Source organism: Gopherus flavomarginatus, chromosome 14 (genome assembly GCF_025201925.1).
Source record: "Gopherus flavomarginatus isolate rGopFla2 chromosome 14, rGopFla2.mat.asm, whole genome shotgun sequence".
NCBI lineage: Eukaryota > Metazoa > Chordata > Testudines > Testudinidae > Gopherus > Gopherus flavomarginatus.
Window position 1 is genome coordinate 18048063 of NC_066630.1, and position 16395 is coordinate 18064457.

At 41.3% G+C, this 16395-nt stretch overlaps 2 protein-coding genes and 1 long non-coding RNA gene across 5 annotated transcripts in view; 2 read left to right on the forward strand and 1 right to left on the reverse strand.

Annotated features, from left to right (window-relative positions):
* The window catches only part of BEAN1 (brain expressed associated with NEDD4 1), a 116340-nt gene extending 114217 nt beyond the window's left edge, over positions 1-2123 (forward strand). For both annotated transcript variants that reach the window (XM_050923191.1, XM_050923193.1), the window contains one exon: positions 628-2123. In XM_050923191.1, coding sequence (XP_050779148.1) covers positions 628-976 — 349 coding nt within the window. In that variant the 3' untranslated portion in view covers positions 977-2123. The remainder of the gene's footprint in view (positions 1-627) is intronic.
* Positions 2124-7469: 5346 nt separating this feature from the next.
* LOC127034407 (uncharacterized) lies at positions 7470-8952 on the reverse strand. Of its 2 annotated transcripts, none has more exons than XR_007769383.1 (2): positions 8874-8952; positions 7470-8092 (listed from the first exon to the last, which is right to left on the reverse strand). It is a non-coding gene; the product is annotated as an uncharacterized LOC127034407 (long non-coding RNA). The 2 variants fall into 2 exon arrangements; XR_007769384.1 differs by having other exon boundaries at positions 8204-8952.
* Positions 8953-9095: 143 nt separating this feature from the next.
* LOC127034396 (uncharacterized) lies at positions 9096-14419 on the forward strand. Its single transcript, XM_050923188.1, has 2 exons — positions 9096-9536; positions 10603-14419. The coding sequence occupies exons 1-2, from the start codon at positions 9204-9206 to the stop codon at positions 12142-12144; spliced, it is 1875 nt and encodes a 624-aa protein (XP_050779145.1). The 5' UTR covers positions 9096-9203; the 3' UTR covers positions 12145-14419.
* The last annotated feature ends 1976 nt before the right edge of the window (positions 14420-16395 follow it).

The window sequence follows — 16395 nt, forward strand, 5'->3', positions numbered from 1 at the left end:
AGAGTGGCTGGAGGTTTAACCTCTGCACCTCCAGACCAGAAGAAATGAGCAAGTCCAATGGGAAAATAAAGAGAGGAAGGATATTCTTGTGGTTAAGATACTGGACTATGAGTCAAGAGGCCAGCATTCAATTCCTGGCTGTGTTACAGGCTCCCTGTCTGCCTCAATTCCCTGTTGGTAAAATGGGCATACTTCTTTTCCCCCGACCCGTTATCTGCTTTGCCTGTTTAGATTGTATGTTATTCAAGGCAGGGTCTGTCTATTACTGTGTATATGTACAGTATCACATAAAACAAAAAATAGGCTGCATCATTTTCAGGACTGCGGTAAGTTGCTGGCTCATACCAGGCGAGGTGTTACTATGTGCTATCACCACTGGAAAGGGTTGGGCCTGAACACTCATTGAAACTCTGATGCTTAGCTTGACTTTTTCCACTATCTCTTTGAAGACATGCATTTAAGTTTTCATGCTCTTAAGTTTCCAAAGTGGCAGGTCGAGGATGCAGCCTGGAGGAAAGAATATCAAATAATCGCTTCCCCCTTTATTTTATCTGCCTCTTTTACATTGAAAACAACTGTCTGATATATTCTGCCCACGAACCTAACATTGAATTTGTTTTCTTTCAGCTACGATGAGTGCATTGGGCCTGGAGCGACACAAATCTATATTCCTACAGATGATCCTCCACCCTATTCTCTGACAGATCCTTGTCAAAGGAATGAATTGTCTATAAACATTAGCTTGGAAGAGGAGGCAGCCTCTGGGACTACAGGAAGGTCTTCTAATTATCCAGTCAGACTGCAGGACTTGCAGCAGCCCATATCATCAATTTCTTTGACAGCACTCACTCTCGAGGCTGTCCCCCCATATGAGACGGTTGTGTGTGAACAAAATAGGCCCATTCCTCTGGTTCCAATGGATGTGCTGAAAAATTCTTCAACTGACTGTCAAACCCTTCTCAACCAAATCATCTAAATACAAGTGGCTCTTTCCACCCACTATTTAGGAGGAGTCTGTCAGGATGAGAAAATGAGGTTTAAACAGAAGAATAAAACCCATAAAACTTGTATCTATTTTATATCTTTAAATGAGGCTGGATTTTTTTTAAACAGTGAATTTTGAAAGTTTAGGTAAACTTTTATCTTTGGGCTTTGAATTATTCCCTGGTGTCTCATATAAACAACTGCAGAATAAAGCAACAGCAACAAGCAGTGCATCCAACCTTTTTTAAGCATTTGAAAACACATTCAAGTCAGCCACTGTTAATGTAGATACATGTTAACCAATTGACACTATTTGTCAATGTTATAGTATTTGCATGTTGTAGAGCAAAGAGAGAAAGAAGAGTTTTTTGTTGTTTGTGTACATCATTGGTACATTATAACAAATGTCTTAGAAATAAGAAAAAAACTATAATTTATAAAGCATTTTTTATTTAAATATATTTCAAGTAAACAGGCTGGATAGTATCTGGAAAATGTGGTTATCATAACTACTCATCTACTCAAAGGTGATGAAAGATGGTATTTTGCTATTCTTAACCTTTACATATATCGGCTACCATGATTTTGATGCCATTCCAAAGAGTGCCAATCCCACCTCAAAATAAAAAAAAATATGGGAGTGTTAGAAATGTCAATGGACTCACAGAAATGCTAATTGGCTAGACCTACAGCAATGGGTTTCCAGAATTGCTAATTGATGAGGAAGGCCTATGACAGTCTTCCTAGAAGCTCTTCCTGATGGGGTTGATACCTGTGCAAATTCCATTACAGCATGGTGGCTTGGCATAGCCATGGTGGGAAAGGTGTTTTGAAATACTAGCAGGTAGGTTAGGCCTGTTTCTCGTGGTACAAAGCTGCATTTCCAGGCATTAGCTAGTCGTCTTTCACAGTTATAAGCCTACAGTGCGTTCGAGGGATCATGATCTTTCCCTGCAGTAATTGCCAAAGTGCAAAGTTAATAATAGATGCCAGGACTTGGCATGCACAATGACATAGTGAATCTTATTTTGCAAAAACCCCTTTAATCATTCATGATCTCTCACTGCAATTTAGCTGTCCATAAATCTTGCATCTGTTCTTAGATCTCTGTCACTCATATATCTGAGAGAAATTGACTCATTCTAGCAATAACAACAGAGGTAAACTCTGTAAATACGAAGATTTGACCTTACTTGGTATGGTGAGCATATACCCTCTGTAGTCCAGATCCTCAACTGGTGTAAATCAATGTAGTACCTTTGAAGCCAATGGATCTAGCCCATTTTGGTAAATCTTTTGCAGATAGTTCTTCAGTTTTCACATGGGCAGAAAGGACCTCAGTTTCCTATCTCCTCTGAAGGACAAGTATGTAATTACTTCTTATGAAAATGAATACAGTACGTATGTTGTCATTGCTTTATGTTTTCTTCCAGATCATTGATGAAAATGATGATCCCTCATTTACAGTTACATTTTGAGACTTTATCAGTTAACCAGTTTTTAATGTGTGCCATGTTAATTTTATATTAGTCTAGTTTTTAATCAAAAATGTCATGTCATACCAATTCAAATGCTCTACAGACGTGTAAGTATATTACATCAACACTATTACCTTTATCAACCAAACCTGTAAGATCTCAAATTAGTTTGACAGGATCTATTTTCCATAAACCCATGTAGAGCTGTATAAATTTCATTTCCTGCCTTTAGTTCCTTACTAATCCATCACTGACAAGATTTAAATCAAGGGTGGATGTTCTTCTAAAGTATCTGCTGTAGGAATTATTTTGGGGCAGTTCTATGGCCTGGGCTAAACAGATCAGCCTGGATGTGCACAATAGTCCTTTCTGGCTTTAGAGTCTATGAATTTAGTAGGACCTTACCCATGAGTAGTCCTACTGAATAAGTGGGCCTACATGCAGAATAAGGTACTAGTTAAGTAAGGGTGACAGAATCTGACCCATAAATATTAGAAAGTAAAAGAGAATTTAGAAAATTCTTTCCTTTGTAACTATAAAATTGTGGTGCTGGGAGTGTCTCTTGAAGCTGAGACCACTTTGCACCTCAGAGGATCAGGCCCCCAATCTGTTGTTAGGAACATACAGCTAAGAAAGTAATTTTTAAATATTATTTTTAACCTGACAGTGTCTCTTTAATTTATTTCATTCCCCTCCATTGATTTTCCACCTATGGTGAAGGGCTAAGATTTTTTCCCCAAAAATCTCATTTTGATGAAGGCAGTGGTGAGAACGACAGATTTGTATTTATCTAGTGAGGGAGATGTTATCAGTGCTGAAACTGTAGATACCTAATCAAACTCTCTGTTCAGACACTAGATCTAAAACAGTCTTAGTATTGTAATCTGAATTACAGGTAGCATGATTGTTCACAAATAGCTGTCTGCTCCCCCTTATGGTATATTGTTTTATAAAATAAACTCATCTGTTTATCATACTATGTAGACATCATTCAAAGGGCCCAATCCATCAAAAATATGTCCAGCTTGTTTGTCAGAGAAGGACACAGTAGCCAACTAGAACATCATCTTCCATACTCACATTCAGCATAGAAGCCAGGCACATACTTCTGCTGATTTGGGCCTTAACAATGATTAATTGTTTTTATGTTTTAAATAAAATAAATACTACTAACAATAATGTAGTACTTCTATAAGTAATTTAGCACTGAGTGCACAGGTATTTATCTTGTCATATACTTACTATAAAGAAATACTTGCTTTCTGAACAGTGACCAATGAAAAAGTGCTTCTTTTAGTAAATAGTATTTAACTGATTTTTTTTAAATTTCCTCCAGATTAGAATTAGAAGTAAAAGTATGTTATTAATTGTACTAAGTAACTCTGCAATTAGTATTTCACTGAAGAGAATTGCTGGAATGACTTTTTAAAACCTTGTTGGTAATTCTTTTTAAACATGTGAAAGCTAAACATTATGTGGAAATAGTTGGACAAATCTGAATGGAAGTGACCCAGATACTATTCAGGACAGAGAATACCATTAACAGACGTTTGTATGCAACTATAACCTCTCTCCAGTAGATTTTACTACCACTGCCAGAGTAAGAAGCATTGACTATAGTTTTTTAAAATTATGTAATAGAGAAATCTAATTTCTTAGAGAACACAGGACTATTTAAAGGTCCAATCTAACCCCTACTTACTGAAGTCAACAGGATTCTTTCTGCAGAGTTTAATGGGAGTTGGGTTAGACCCTAAGAGAACTATATCCTGCTATCAGGTTTTGCCCCAGACACTCTCTTAACTTCAAAGGGTGTCCTACTGGCAGGCTGAGTGCAGGATATGGCCTTTTGTTTATCTCATTATTGTCAGGAAAAACAGTTTGGACACAATGTTTCTTGTTGTTAACATTGGCACATGTCTGTATTCATCTCCTTTATTTGGGGTATTTTTAGTATACTGACCTTTGCAGACTGAACTTTTAGTAAAGAACATACATGTAAATCATAGAACTCCTGTGCTTTTTGTTTTGTCTGTACTGATTTCAGACCGCTCGCTGTCTTCTTTAGTTGTCTGTCAACTGACTAGGTTAATTCAGGGCAAGATTATGGCTCCCTCTACACACCCTCTGTGGAAACTAAGCAGGAGAAGCCTATCCTCGGGCTACTCCCACTGTCAAAGCACAGGGGAGGGCAGCTTCCATGGAGTCCAGCGGTCAGGGCACTCATCAGGGATGTAGGAAACCCAGGTTCAAATCCCTAAGTACCTTTGTGAATCTAAACCTTAGTCTCCAGGTTCAGTTCAGCTCTGGTGTAGGTGAGCACAATACCTCTTGGATTCCATGGGAATTGTGCTTGCTTATGCAAGAGCTGAATTTGGTCCTCAGTTTCATCATTCTTTCTCTCTTGGAACTACTAACCAGGTTTTTGCTTAGTTGCAGTCTTTGGAACATAAATATTACACTAATCATCCCAGCAGCGACAAGCACTTAGTTACCAATATATATCTGGTGAGCTCTCTCTACTCTTTTGCTCTGAATGAATCCAATAAATTCAGGATGGAGAGGCACTTTTTGCCAGGTTAGATGCCAACAAAGATGAAGCAATGAAAGATCCCTGTAAAAACGAGATTGTTGTGTCACGGCTTTGCTTCCAACAAGATATTTTATGTTGGTGCAAGGTTAAAGCCAGATTTATTTCTGTGTCACAAACGGTAAAAGATACCGAGGAAAGAGCAAAGCACAGACTGAGCAACAAACTCCTGTTTTTGATTTAAAAAAAAAAAAGTACATCTACTGGGAGTCTGTTTGTTTTAAGGAATTGTAAATGGACTATTGCACCTTGCACAGCTAAGTCACCGGCACAAACCCAGGCCATGTTGGGAGTGAGAGCTGGCATCAGCCAAGTACCATCTTGTGTTTTGTGCTGGTGGTCTCAGAAATATTTTTGGAGGCCAGATTTCTAAGCCTTTGGAACAATCTCCCAAAAGAACAAGGCTGCCCAGAGGGGGGGGCAAGTGGGGCAATTTGCCCCAAGCCCTGACCCAGCGGCGGTCCAGGTCTTCGGCAGCATTTTGGCAGTGGGAGGCCCTTCAGTGCTGCCAAAGATGCAGAGCGACTGAAGGTTCCCCCACTGCCGAAATGCCAAAGACCCAGAAGGCCGCTGGGTGAATACAAGCGCCACAGCTCCCCCACTTTGCCCCAGGCCCCCTGAATCCTCTGGGCGGCCCTGCAAAAGAAAGGGTAGAAATCCCATCTATGGAGACATTTAAAGAGACAACAGTAGAAAATATAGTTCAAGGAACACCTCTCAACCAATGCAAGACTAGACTAGGTGACTATCAGCATGTTGTGTGCATGCAAACACCCACACACAGCTATACTGCAAAGTAAATCTGGCCACTTGGAGCAACAGCAAAGCAAGAGTCCACCTCCTGCCCTGCTAGAGTACTTCAATCCTGCCAAAAAGCAGCACCTCTGTCTAGGAGAATGTAATACAGGAGTTTGAATATGGGACCTGCATTTTATCTTCCAGCTCTAGCTCTGATCCTCATAACTGACTGTCAGCCTCTCTCTGCCACACTCATTCATCCTCTATCACATCAACTCTCAGTCCCGGCTGCTTCCCCTCTCCTCCCCTCCACCAGCCTTTAACGCTCTGTCATAATCCAGAGCTCACCTCAGCACAATGGTGGGGGAATGAGCAGAAACATGGACACTGGGCCCCAGTTTGGGTCAATAGCTGTCGGCATATGGTGATGGTGCAGCTGTGCTGCCTGTAGGCTCCAGCCATACCATGTCTTTGACTCCAAGGGCTGGGAGAGGGGTCATTGAAATAGTGCAGCAGATGGCCAGCTGGCCTCATTCTGACATGTCTTTATTCCTAGCTAAATCAGCAATTTCTATATAGCAATTATCCAGGCATGATTTCTACACAAGAAATTCCCAATGACATTTCACTTGGAATGATTATCAAGGCACATGTTTCTAGGAAGCCTGAGAAGTCAGATTCAAAACTGGTTCGATTGCAATACAACACAGCTGTCTTGTGCATGAGAAGATGGAGCAGCAAATGACTGTGTTTATGTGAATTTGGGATTTGGCACAAAATTAAGTGAGGGGAACCATTTATTCAAAGGGATTAAGAAGAAAATGGTGTTTAAAAAATGAATAACTGTCTTGTAACTGGGATAATCAATTATGGGTGACGCCATTAAGAATTTATGGAGCCAAATTCAGATCTGGAATCAGCAGGTGCAGTTCCAAGGCCGTCAGTGCAGTGAGGCTGAATTACACTGTCTCTAATTTGGTCTTAATATAAATGGCGGTCCTAGAAGATGAGGAAGAGAGGAAGGAGGGGGGAGGAAGAGAGGAAGGAGGGGAGAGGGGTAGTTCAGTGGTTTGAGCATTGGCCTGCCAAACCCAGGGTTGTGAGTTCAATACTTGAAGGGGCCATTTGGGGATTGGCCCTGCTTTGAGCAGGGGGTTGGATTAGATGATCTCCTGAGGTCCCTTCCAACCCTAATAATCTATGATTCTAAGACTGGCACAAACACTGTGCTGGCCAAAGCCAAGGAGGCCCGATTCCAAATGCAAACATCACTGAATTTGGGAAGTGTTTGGATCCAGATCTGAACCAGTCTTCTAGGTCAGGGGTCTCAAAGTCCTGGCCCACAGACCATCTGTGGCCCAAGAACCTCCTCACTGTGGCCCACGGAGGAGAGATTTATGCAGCCATGTTGCTGGCAATGTCTGCTGCAGGCACCGCCCCCACAGCTCCCATTGGCTGGGGGAGAGGGACAGAATATCATCACTGGGCAGAGGCAGCATCACTTTTTTCCACATTGCATATAAATAGGTCAAAATACCAAACACAACTACCTGATGCATACCTTGCTGCAATCCTGAAGGTTTCAACTGCTCAGTCACTGGGGCCAAACAACAACCTGACAGAACTGAAGCATTGCTAGGTCTCTGGCAAACACTAAAAACTCACTGGCAGGCGAAGAATTTTATAAAGTTGTATGATAGTTTTATTATTTCTAAGAAATTTAAAATTAAAAAATTCAACATAAACATCTTTTCTGAACACCTGCTTCAGTGACATTATTGGCCCACTTGGAAGATTTGAGGACTGGCACCAGCCCTAAGGTAAATTGAGTTTGAGACCCCTGTTCTAGGTGTTGCATCCAAAATCTAGATTAAAAACTAGCCCACCAAAGAGGGTGGGAGGGAGAAGGGACCCCTAAATCGAGACACTGCTCACATTCAAATCCTGGCAATGTAGAGACAGAGTAAAATAAACTGAATGTAATATCAAAATAAATAGCACAAGGACTAGGCTGCATTATTCATAATCCTATTTCATTCGGACCCTCCAGTCTTTAACGTACCTAAAGCTGCTGCAGAGTTTCTCTTCTGCTGCTGAAACCCAGGGCATCTTGTAGAATGAAGGTCTAGCTTGGCATGGAAATCATGTGACCTTGCGCAGACATTTCCACTGAGCTGGGGACAGGCCCAGCAGCGTCTTGCTATGGAATTTTGGCCCTGGATAGTCATACCTATCAGGAGTGATGGCACCTCTTCCCAATTGGAGTGACCAGATAGATTAAAACAGCAACAGGTTCATGTTCCTGTTGGGAATAAAAGTAAACAGTGAAGGGAGGTTTCTAATGCAACAGCTGCTTTCGTGATATAAAGGATGAAAAATAAAATGGATAAATAAAGGTAACAGAGAATTTTACCCTTCCTGCTGCAAACTACTCAATATTTTGTGGGCTGCACTCGTGACATTGTCCAGACCACTTGCATCCCACCCTAGCCATCCAATCCTGCACCAAATAAAGTCAACAGAAGTTTTGCCTGCAGCAATGGCTCAAAATGCTGTGGTCACTGCTGCAAACTATATTCCTCCGACCTATCTCCACTATTGTAGAATACTGCAGTATTCAGAAGGGGAAAAATGTAACAACTTTAGGTTGGACATATTCCTGGAGGTGTTGTCACATATCACTTAGTCTTTAATTAAACAGTAATCTTTAATTCCTGGAGACTCCAGGACGATCCTGGAGGGTTGGCAACTGTAGCTCCAGGTATGTTATTGATTGGAGGTCTGAATGAACTATTATGAATAATGACAGGTTTCAGAGTAGCAGCCGTGTTAGTCTGTAGCTGCAAAAAGAACAGGAGTACTTGTGGTGAGGAGATATATATACACGTATGGAGAACATTTACTGTATGTTCCATTCTAGGCATCCGATGAAGTGGGCTGTAGCCCATGAAAGCTTATGCTCAAATAAATGCGTTAGTTTCTAAAGTGCCACAAATACCCCTGTTCTTATTATGAATAACACAGCCTATTCCTTGCGCTGTTTATTGTGACATTACAGTCAGTTTGTTTTACCGGGCCCCTACATTTCCAGGAGGATCCCATTATTGTAAGTAATCACAGTGAGCGAGGAAGCTGCCGGGACAAATGGTGAACAGCCGAAGAGTAAGTTTCACTTTTGCTTTGGACTTGTGTTTCTCTTCCTGATTCCACAAGAGCCGTTCTTGTAATTTGAACCTTGACTGACACACAACGTGACCACTTAATTCTTAGCAGTGCCATCAGGGAGCCAATAACGGATTAGACAGAAGAGACTCAGCAAAGGTAAAGCAGGATAGCAGCTTCCTCGTTTACAATTCCATAACGTGCTTGAAATTTAAAGAGCAATAGTTGCTAGTGTGGGACTCCTGCAAACGATGAAGGAGCTTAAAGCAGCAGCACCAGCTAAACAAGACATTTTAAGGGACTATGTTGCATACTATGGCACGAAGTGGTCGGAAGGAAAACTTCTGATCTGCAACGAGACAACGCTAAAAGCAAAAGCTAAACACTTCCTGGAGTCTGGTGCCTGCCCTGCTGAGAGATTTAGCAGGTTTAGCTTCTACAGCATTGCAGAGAATTGTTTAAAGATGAAAAAGCAAGAAGGAGGCAATGTTTTCAAAAACCTCATCCAAGCTTTCGAGTTCCTGGAGCTGCTCTGCATCAACCTGTTCCTCTCTCCTTGGAGAAAAGAAATAAAGTCGCTGAAGGTAGGATATGAGATGAAAACAGTGGCATAGCAACAGGATCAGAAAGCTATAAATCAAATCCTTAGGGTAGTGCTTTATTTCGAGTGTGCTGAACCTTTAATGAAATTAATGATTTACAGCTTGATCCAAAGTCCCGTGAAGTCAAGGGGAAAATTTCTATTGATTTCAGTGGGTTTTCAATCAGGTCCATTATGCACAAGTGATAAAATTTTAAAAAGTGCCTAAGGATATGTCTATATTGCAATAAAACATCAGTGGCTGGCCCATATCAGCTGATTTGGGCATGTGGGCTTGTGCTGTGCGGGGCTATACAATTACACTGTAGAGCTTCAGGCTTGGGCAGGAGCCCAAGGTCTGGGACCCTCCCTTGGGGAGGTCCCAGAGCCCAGGCTCCAGACGGATCCCAGATGTCTGAAGGTTCCAGAGCCCAGGCTCCAGCCAGACCCCGAACGTCTATGCTATAATTTTATAGCCCCATAGCCTGAGCCCCATGTGCCCAAGTCAGATGATATGGGCCAGCCGCTGGTGTTTTATTGCATGTAGACCTAGGTGACTTAGGGCCAGATTTTCAAAGGCAGTTGCCTAAAGATGCAGCTAGGTGCCTTGTCAGTTTTTAAAAAGGACCTGAGCAGGTTAGGCGCTTAGCCTTTTGGGAACCAGGTGCCTAGCCAGTGTTCAAGGGGTTTCTATTTTTTAAATTGAAAAAGACTTTGCTCTTGAATGGAACACAAGAAAAGGTGGTTGGTGTTTTTATATTATCCTAGTCTGGCCACGGCGATCTTCTGCTGCTGCCACTGTCCTTTTCAATTAGTGAGGTAACAGGCCTTATCCTCAGCTGGTGGAAATTGGCATAGCTCCACTCAAGTTATTGCACTTGAGCAAAGCAGTAATTTTCAGGAGGCTGACAATAATGCTGGTATAAAACCTCAAAATTCAAAACTCAGTGACACCAGTTTGGGGAAATAGGTGTTAAAAATTAAATAGTTATGAACTTGTTTAAAAAGCCCCTTCCCCTGCATGATTTCCCTCAATGCCCATCTTAATGTTTGTTTGTTTTTTTCCCCAGACGTTTACAGGTAATTTTGTCTACTGTGTTCAATCAGTGCTCCCAGAAAACGTAGTAAACACAATACTGCAGAAAATAGGTTACATTGCAACAACAGCAACAGAGTATTCACTTGTCAGAAAGATAAATGAGGAGGAAACAAAAGAGACTGCATTTGAAATATTTCTTGCAAGAATCGAGTGTGAAACCATCCTTGAAATGATAAGCGAAGAACAACACAGTGATTTGGGGGATATCTTACAGAAGAGAGCACAAAAGCACTGGTATCATGAAGAGAACAAGGACAGAGAGAGTCAATCCTTCCAGAGAGAGGACCCTGAAAATCTGGAAAACAAAGAAAATAATGAGATTTCTTCAAGCCTTGATGCTCAACAGAAGTCCTCAACAAAGAGTGAGAAATCCTTTGAAACTGCTAGAAATAGTAAGATCAAAGATGAATCCCATTTTAAACCTGCTACTGATATGCCTCAGTTAGCATCTACTCAATCCACTAGCAGGCTTCAAGCACACCACAGGCACGTCAGTGAGTCAGCACACTCTCATGGCAAATGCTCAGATAGCGACGACTTCTTGAACAAATATAGTGACATTGTCATAGGACAAAAGCCCATCTTTGGTGAGAATTCTCTTCAGAAAGTGTTTGAAGAGAAGCTAAGAGGCAATCAGAGTGAAGAATGTGTTTTGGTGATCTCAACACCGTTGACAGCAAACGAAGCTGGCCCCAAACCACTCTCACCAGGTGCAAGTGGCCCACAAGCCTTTGCAATATTTACTGATGATACTCCTGAAAACAGAAATGCCCTTGATAAATACAGAGCCCAAGAGGTCCCTGAAGAAACCATTGAAGCAAAAATCAGTGATGCCATGAATTGCATAGGCACCTCTATAAATCCTGCAGATCAACCCCAGGAGCTGAAGCCCCTGTCTCATGGCAATACAGTTGTTACAGAATGTAATTTAACCAAAGAAGACAAAGTTTGTGAAATAGCTTTATCTTTTAGCAAACTAAAAATCCAGGACGCCAGTGATGAAGAGCTTATGTATCCAGTAGAGGAAACTGCACAAACTGAGTTTATAACAAATGTAAATATAAGTGATAAAGACATCAGAGAATGCAATCTCTCCAAGATGAAATATACATATCCAGCTAGGATTCAGACAACAAATAAAGCACCTTTCAGTGTTGGTCAGTCTTCCTCAAACCTACTTGGTAATGCCACTGGGGCCCCCGAGTGTCCTACCACTGGCTCAGATAACAAGAGACTATTAACGCATATGCCTGGTACACATGCAACTTCAGAGGGTTTCAGACACATCAGAGAGCCACCTAATCCAACTTACATCCCTCCCAGAAGTATTTATGTTCCATCTCCAGGACCTAGCGCCACCACTGTGAATTGTAGGAAGACCCACTTACAGCCTGAAGGAGGCTCACCTGAGTCCTCTTCATCTACAGACAAAGGAAAGTTTGAGACTTACACTTCAAAAGTGAATGAAACTAACCAAGAGGACTATGTAATTATCAGCAAGGATGGTGAATAAGGAATGCCAGGCCCATATGATTCTGCCAATGTCCTTCACTGTTGGTCAACAACATAAATGTATTTCCAGGCTGGTCTTGGTCCTCCCTTGAGCAAAGATTCATCACACCAAAGCACCTGCTGCTTTTGGGTAGTGAAGAAAGGGTCCATTAGTCTGCTCTGTTTGTCTTCAGTGATCACACTGATACTCAGGTGCTCAGACCTGAATGATCACCTGTCTTTAATTTGTGGTCTTAAAAATGAGGATAAATTCACAAATGTATTTGATATGATGTATAAGTTAGACACCAGGACCTGCTGTATTTGGCTTCTGACAGGTTTTTCAAATACATATACTGCCGCTTTTTTTCTCTCTCTCTCTAACAAGTTATTCTTGCAGCAAGGCAGCAAATTTACCTCAAAGAATGAAATAAAGTCTAAAATGTTGTGCAATGGGAAAAACAGATAAATGCTTCTAAATTAAGGTTCACTGTTTATAGTCTCTCCCATGCCGCGTTAAAGTTACATTTAAAGCTCATCTCCAGTTGTTCATAACATTTCAGGTAAGTTAACTTTTGAGCTACTGTTCCTTTTGCTTGTTCTCAGTCCTAAGATTGATTTACAAAGTTTGGTAAAATTCTGTTTGGATGTTCAGAAAAAAACAACAACAGAGGTAACACACACTCTGCTAAAACATTTTCAGATGTATTTTTGCATTAGAATAATCCTGTGGATCTTCTAAATATACTTGATTCTGTACAGTTATAGGTTTTGATACTTGCCTCTGTTTGCTACCACCGAATAATACCAAAAAAATAAAAAATAAAATGTTTTGTCTTGGCCCCCAGTTCTGAAATTTGACTCTCTCACAAACGCTTATGTCTGTACAAAATCCTACTGAATTCAGTGGTGCTTAGCGCAGGAAAAGGGATGGCTGGCTTGGGGCCTTAATGAGGACTAGTTCCTTTAACCAATATGACAAAAGGTGTTTATTAATGAAGTTATAACCTTTTGAAAACTACACGCTTCTCTTGCACTATCATTGTTTTCTACTAACTTTTTAGCAATATGATGAAGGTCCATACTCCAGATATACTTTCATGTACATATACACCAAGATTTTCAAAAATATACGCTAAAGTTAGAACCAAAGGTAGGCTCCTAAATAAGTAGCCTGAGTGGTAACCAGCCCGACTTCAGTGGGTTTTGGTCACTTATTCAGGAGCCCTCTGTTGTCAAACTTAAGCATTTAAAAATCATGATTCAGGCCTAAACAAATAATGGAATGGTTTTGTCTATATATTTCAGTTACTTGCCCTGCCTTCTGGGTTTTGATTCTTTAGGGTTCACGTTTTCAATTATTTCTCCATGAGGGCTAGAAAACACACACACACACACCAACCCCCCACCCCTGAAAGTTGAGATTCTTACTTAAGCACATGACTTCAGGGGCTTGGGATTTAAGAAATACACCAACTCTTGGGAATATTGCAACAAAATAACAAGAATTGGCAACTCTGTAAGACTAACTTTAGGTTCCTTATATGGAAAATCTTGGCTATTAAGTGTAAATACAAACATGTGCCTGAAGCAGTATGCAAATACTAAATGTATTTGACTTGTTCATTTAGATACACATACAGTTATCTGATATTGCATGATAACAGTACATTTGACTGCTGAAAATATCTTTTCAAAAATAGTGCTTAGTATAAAGCAGAATAAAAAAAGTGTATTCTAATGCTAAGCTCAATATATTTTTCAGAAATCTTAAGGAATCTCCTTCTTAGTAAAAGGTATTATAAGTTAGATATTTCCAATACCAATTCTTTCCTAGAGTTGCTTATATGTATATAGAGAAAATATTTGCTGATCATTTCTTCAAGTTCTTTATAATGTCACATTTAGATTGTAGAACGGTAGTTCTGTGCCAAGAGAAAAAGAAAAACAGGATTCTTACGGGGTGAATGAAAGAGTGGGCTATCAGGAAAGTTGAAGAACTCCCACGGGGGAAGCTCTGCACTTTTAAAGTCATTGGAGAAGCCCTGCAATGAAGCTCTTAGAAGTTTTAACAGTGTAGCGGGTGTAAAACCCTGACTCCATTGAAGTCAATGGCAGGATTGCACCTGAGGTTTGAAGGAAGTTTACGTTACACACATATGCACACAGGAATACCTGTCTGTATGTCATCCAAGTCTACATTCATGTACTTGCTAAACTTTGTTTCATTTTTTGTGTTTTTATAAGATGCAATTTTTCCCCCACTGGGGATTATTAAAGTTCCTCTTCTGTTTTAAGCTTTGCGTCTAGCAAAAGTTATTAGGGGAGCTCTGACTAGGAAGTTGCAAATACCATCCCCACCACACGTGAGGATATGTAGTGTAGACACATAGGGTACATCTCTATAGCAGCTGGGAGCAGGCTTCAGCCTGGATAGACAGACTCACGCTAGCAGGGCTTGAGTGGCCATGTGGATGTTGTGGCATGGCCTGGAGCTTGGACTCTTAAGCCTCAAGGGTTGCAACATCCACAAAGATCTTTTTAGCACGCTACTTTGGGCCCTGCTAGCAGAAGTCTGTCTACCTGAGCTGGGAGGCTTGGTCTTAGGTGCGATGTAGAGATACTCAGAGAGGAGTATAGATAACGCTGCTGGGAGAGAGTGGGTCTGAGTCGGCCAGGTTGGCTGAGGGAGGTGACTGTGATAAAGACAATAGAAAACTTAAATTATATTTGGAAGAAGAGGCAAGACTTAAAGGAGTCCAAACAGAAAGCATAAAAAAAAGGGTTGTCTCAACTCAGCGTTGGCAGCCCCACTTCACACAGCCCAAAACACTACATCGGGTCTCCAAATCATATCGCTGAATTTGCTTCAATAATAAAACTCAAGTTAAACCCATTTTGAACACACACCTCAATTACAAATAACCCAGCAGATCTAAAACGGCCATATTTTGAGATGTGAACATTTAATGACATATGTGCGATTTGGAGCACAGCTTTAAACCACATAAGCTACATTTTTATGTGGGCCCTGAACTGTGTTCCATTTGTGTGCATGGAACTTCATGTGTATTCTCACTGCACCTGTGGAAACGCTGAGATGGTCAAGCAGCAGCTACACAGACTGACAAGAGGCTGTCTGTAATTCTATTTTATAAATGGACAGAAAGAGAGGCAATGCCTACAGCAGGGGGAACATGTCCCCCCCCCCCCGATTTCTTCCAGTGTTTATATGCCCTGCCCCGAGCCCTGCTGCATACCACCAGAACCTTTAAATCAGAGGTTTTCCAACTGTGAGGCATGCCCCCTAGGGGGGCACAGAAGAATATTCAGGGGGCAAGCAGCGGCTCAGCCTTCAGCCCCACATGACAGGGCTCAGGGAGCACCACCTCTACCCCGTTTCACCTATTTTTGTCTGGGTTGTAACCTGGGGGAGAGGGGGCTCAGCTGAAAAAGTTTGAAAACCTCTGCTTTAAATCGTACCCCCTACTATCAACAGTTATGCATTGTCTCTGGACAGAAACTCGGGACAGACAGACAGCAAGGGAGGTTTCTAAAGGGCCAAGCAATTTATGATCCCATCAGCCAGTGTACTCCTGCATACAAGTTCTAATAAATGCTGCACCTCTCTTTGCTTAGTTAAATTACATCATAGTCAGCACCTGAACTTAGTTGACAGCAATACCAGGGCTGCATATGTCTCTTGCTAAAGGGGGTCTATTTGTTTTGGTAAAATGTGTGCATATCTTCTTGCAAGCGGCTGACTTTAACTTTGCTACAGCTGGTACTGATTGTCTGTGGATTAAATGGGGATTTCCTTACTGATTGGATATCTTTCTGTCACAAATCTGAGTCCCAGCCTATTCCCAAAGCGACATGCTACACAGAGCTAGCCCCTTTGAATGGCTCCACTCCCTTGCCCTGGATTACCAACATTCTCTTTTGATCCCTACAGAAGCGGCTCTTAGGCTGTGGAATCTGGTAGTTGGTGATACGACTCACTCACTCACACAAGCTCTCCCTCTGGGTGTCCTGAGCTAGTCATTTTCCCCACTTACCATTCATATCACACCCATGACCCGGTGCTGTTCAGAATATAGGTGCTGAAGAAGCATAGGTTGGCTTTAGAACAAATGTTCTTGAAAAGGTAAGAACCAAGAAAATTGAATTTCAGTGCAAGGAAGATTAAAACACATTAAGCAAAGACAATAGGGGAACATTATAATTTGTTTAGGGATAGTAAGCATAGATTTAGAAAGCAGGAGATTATGAA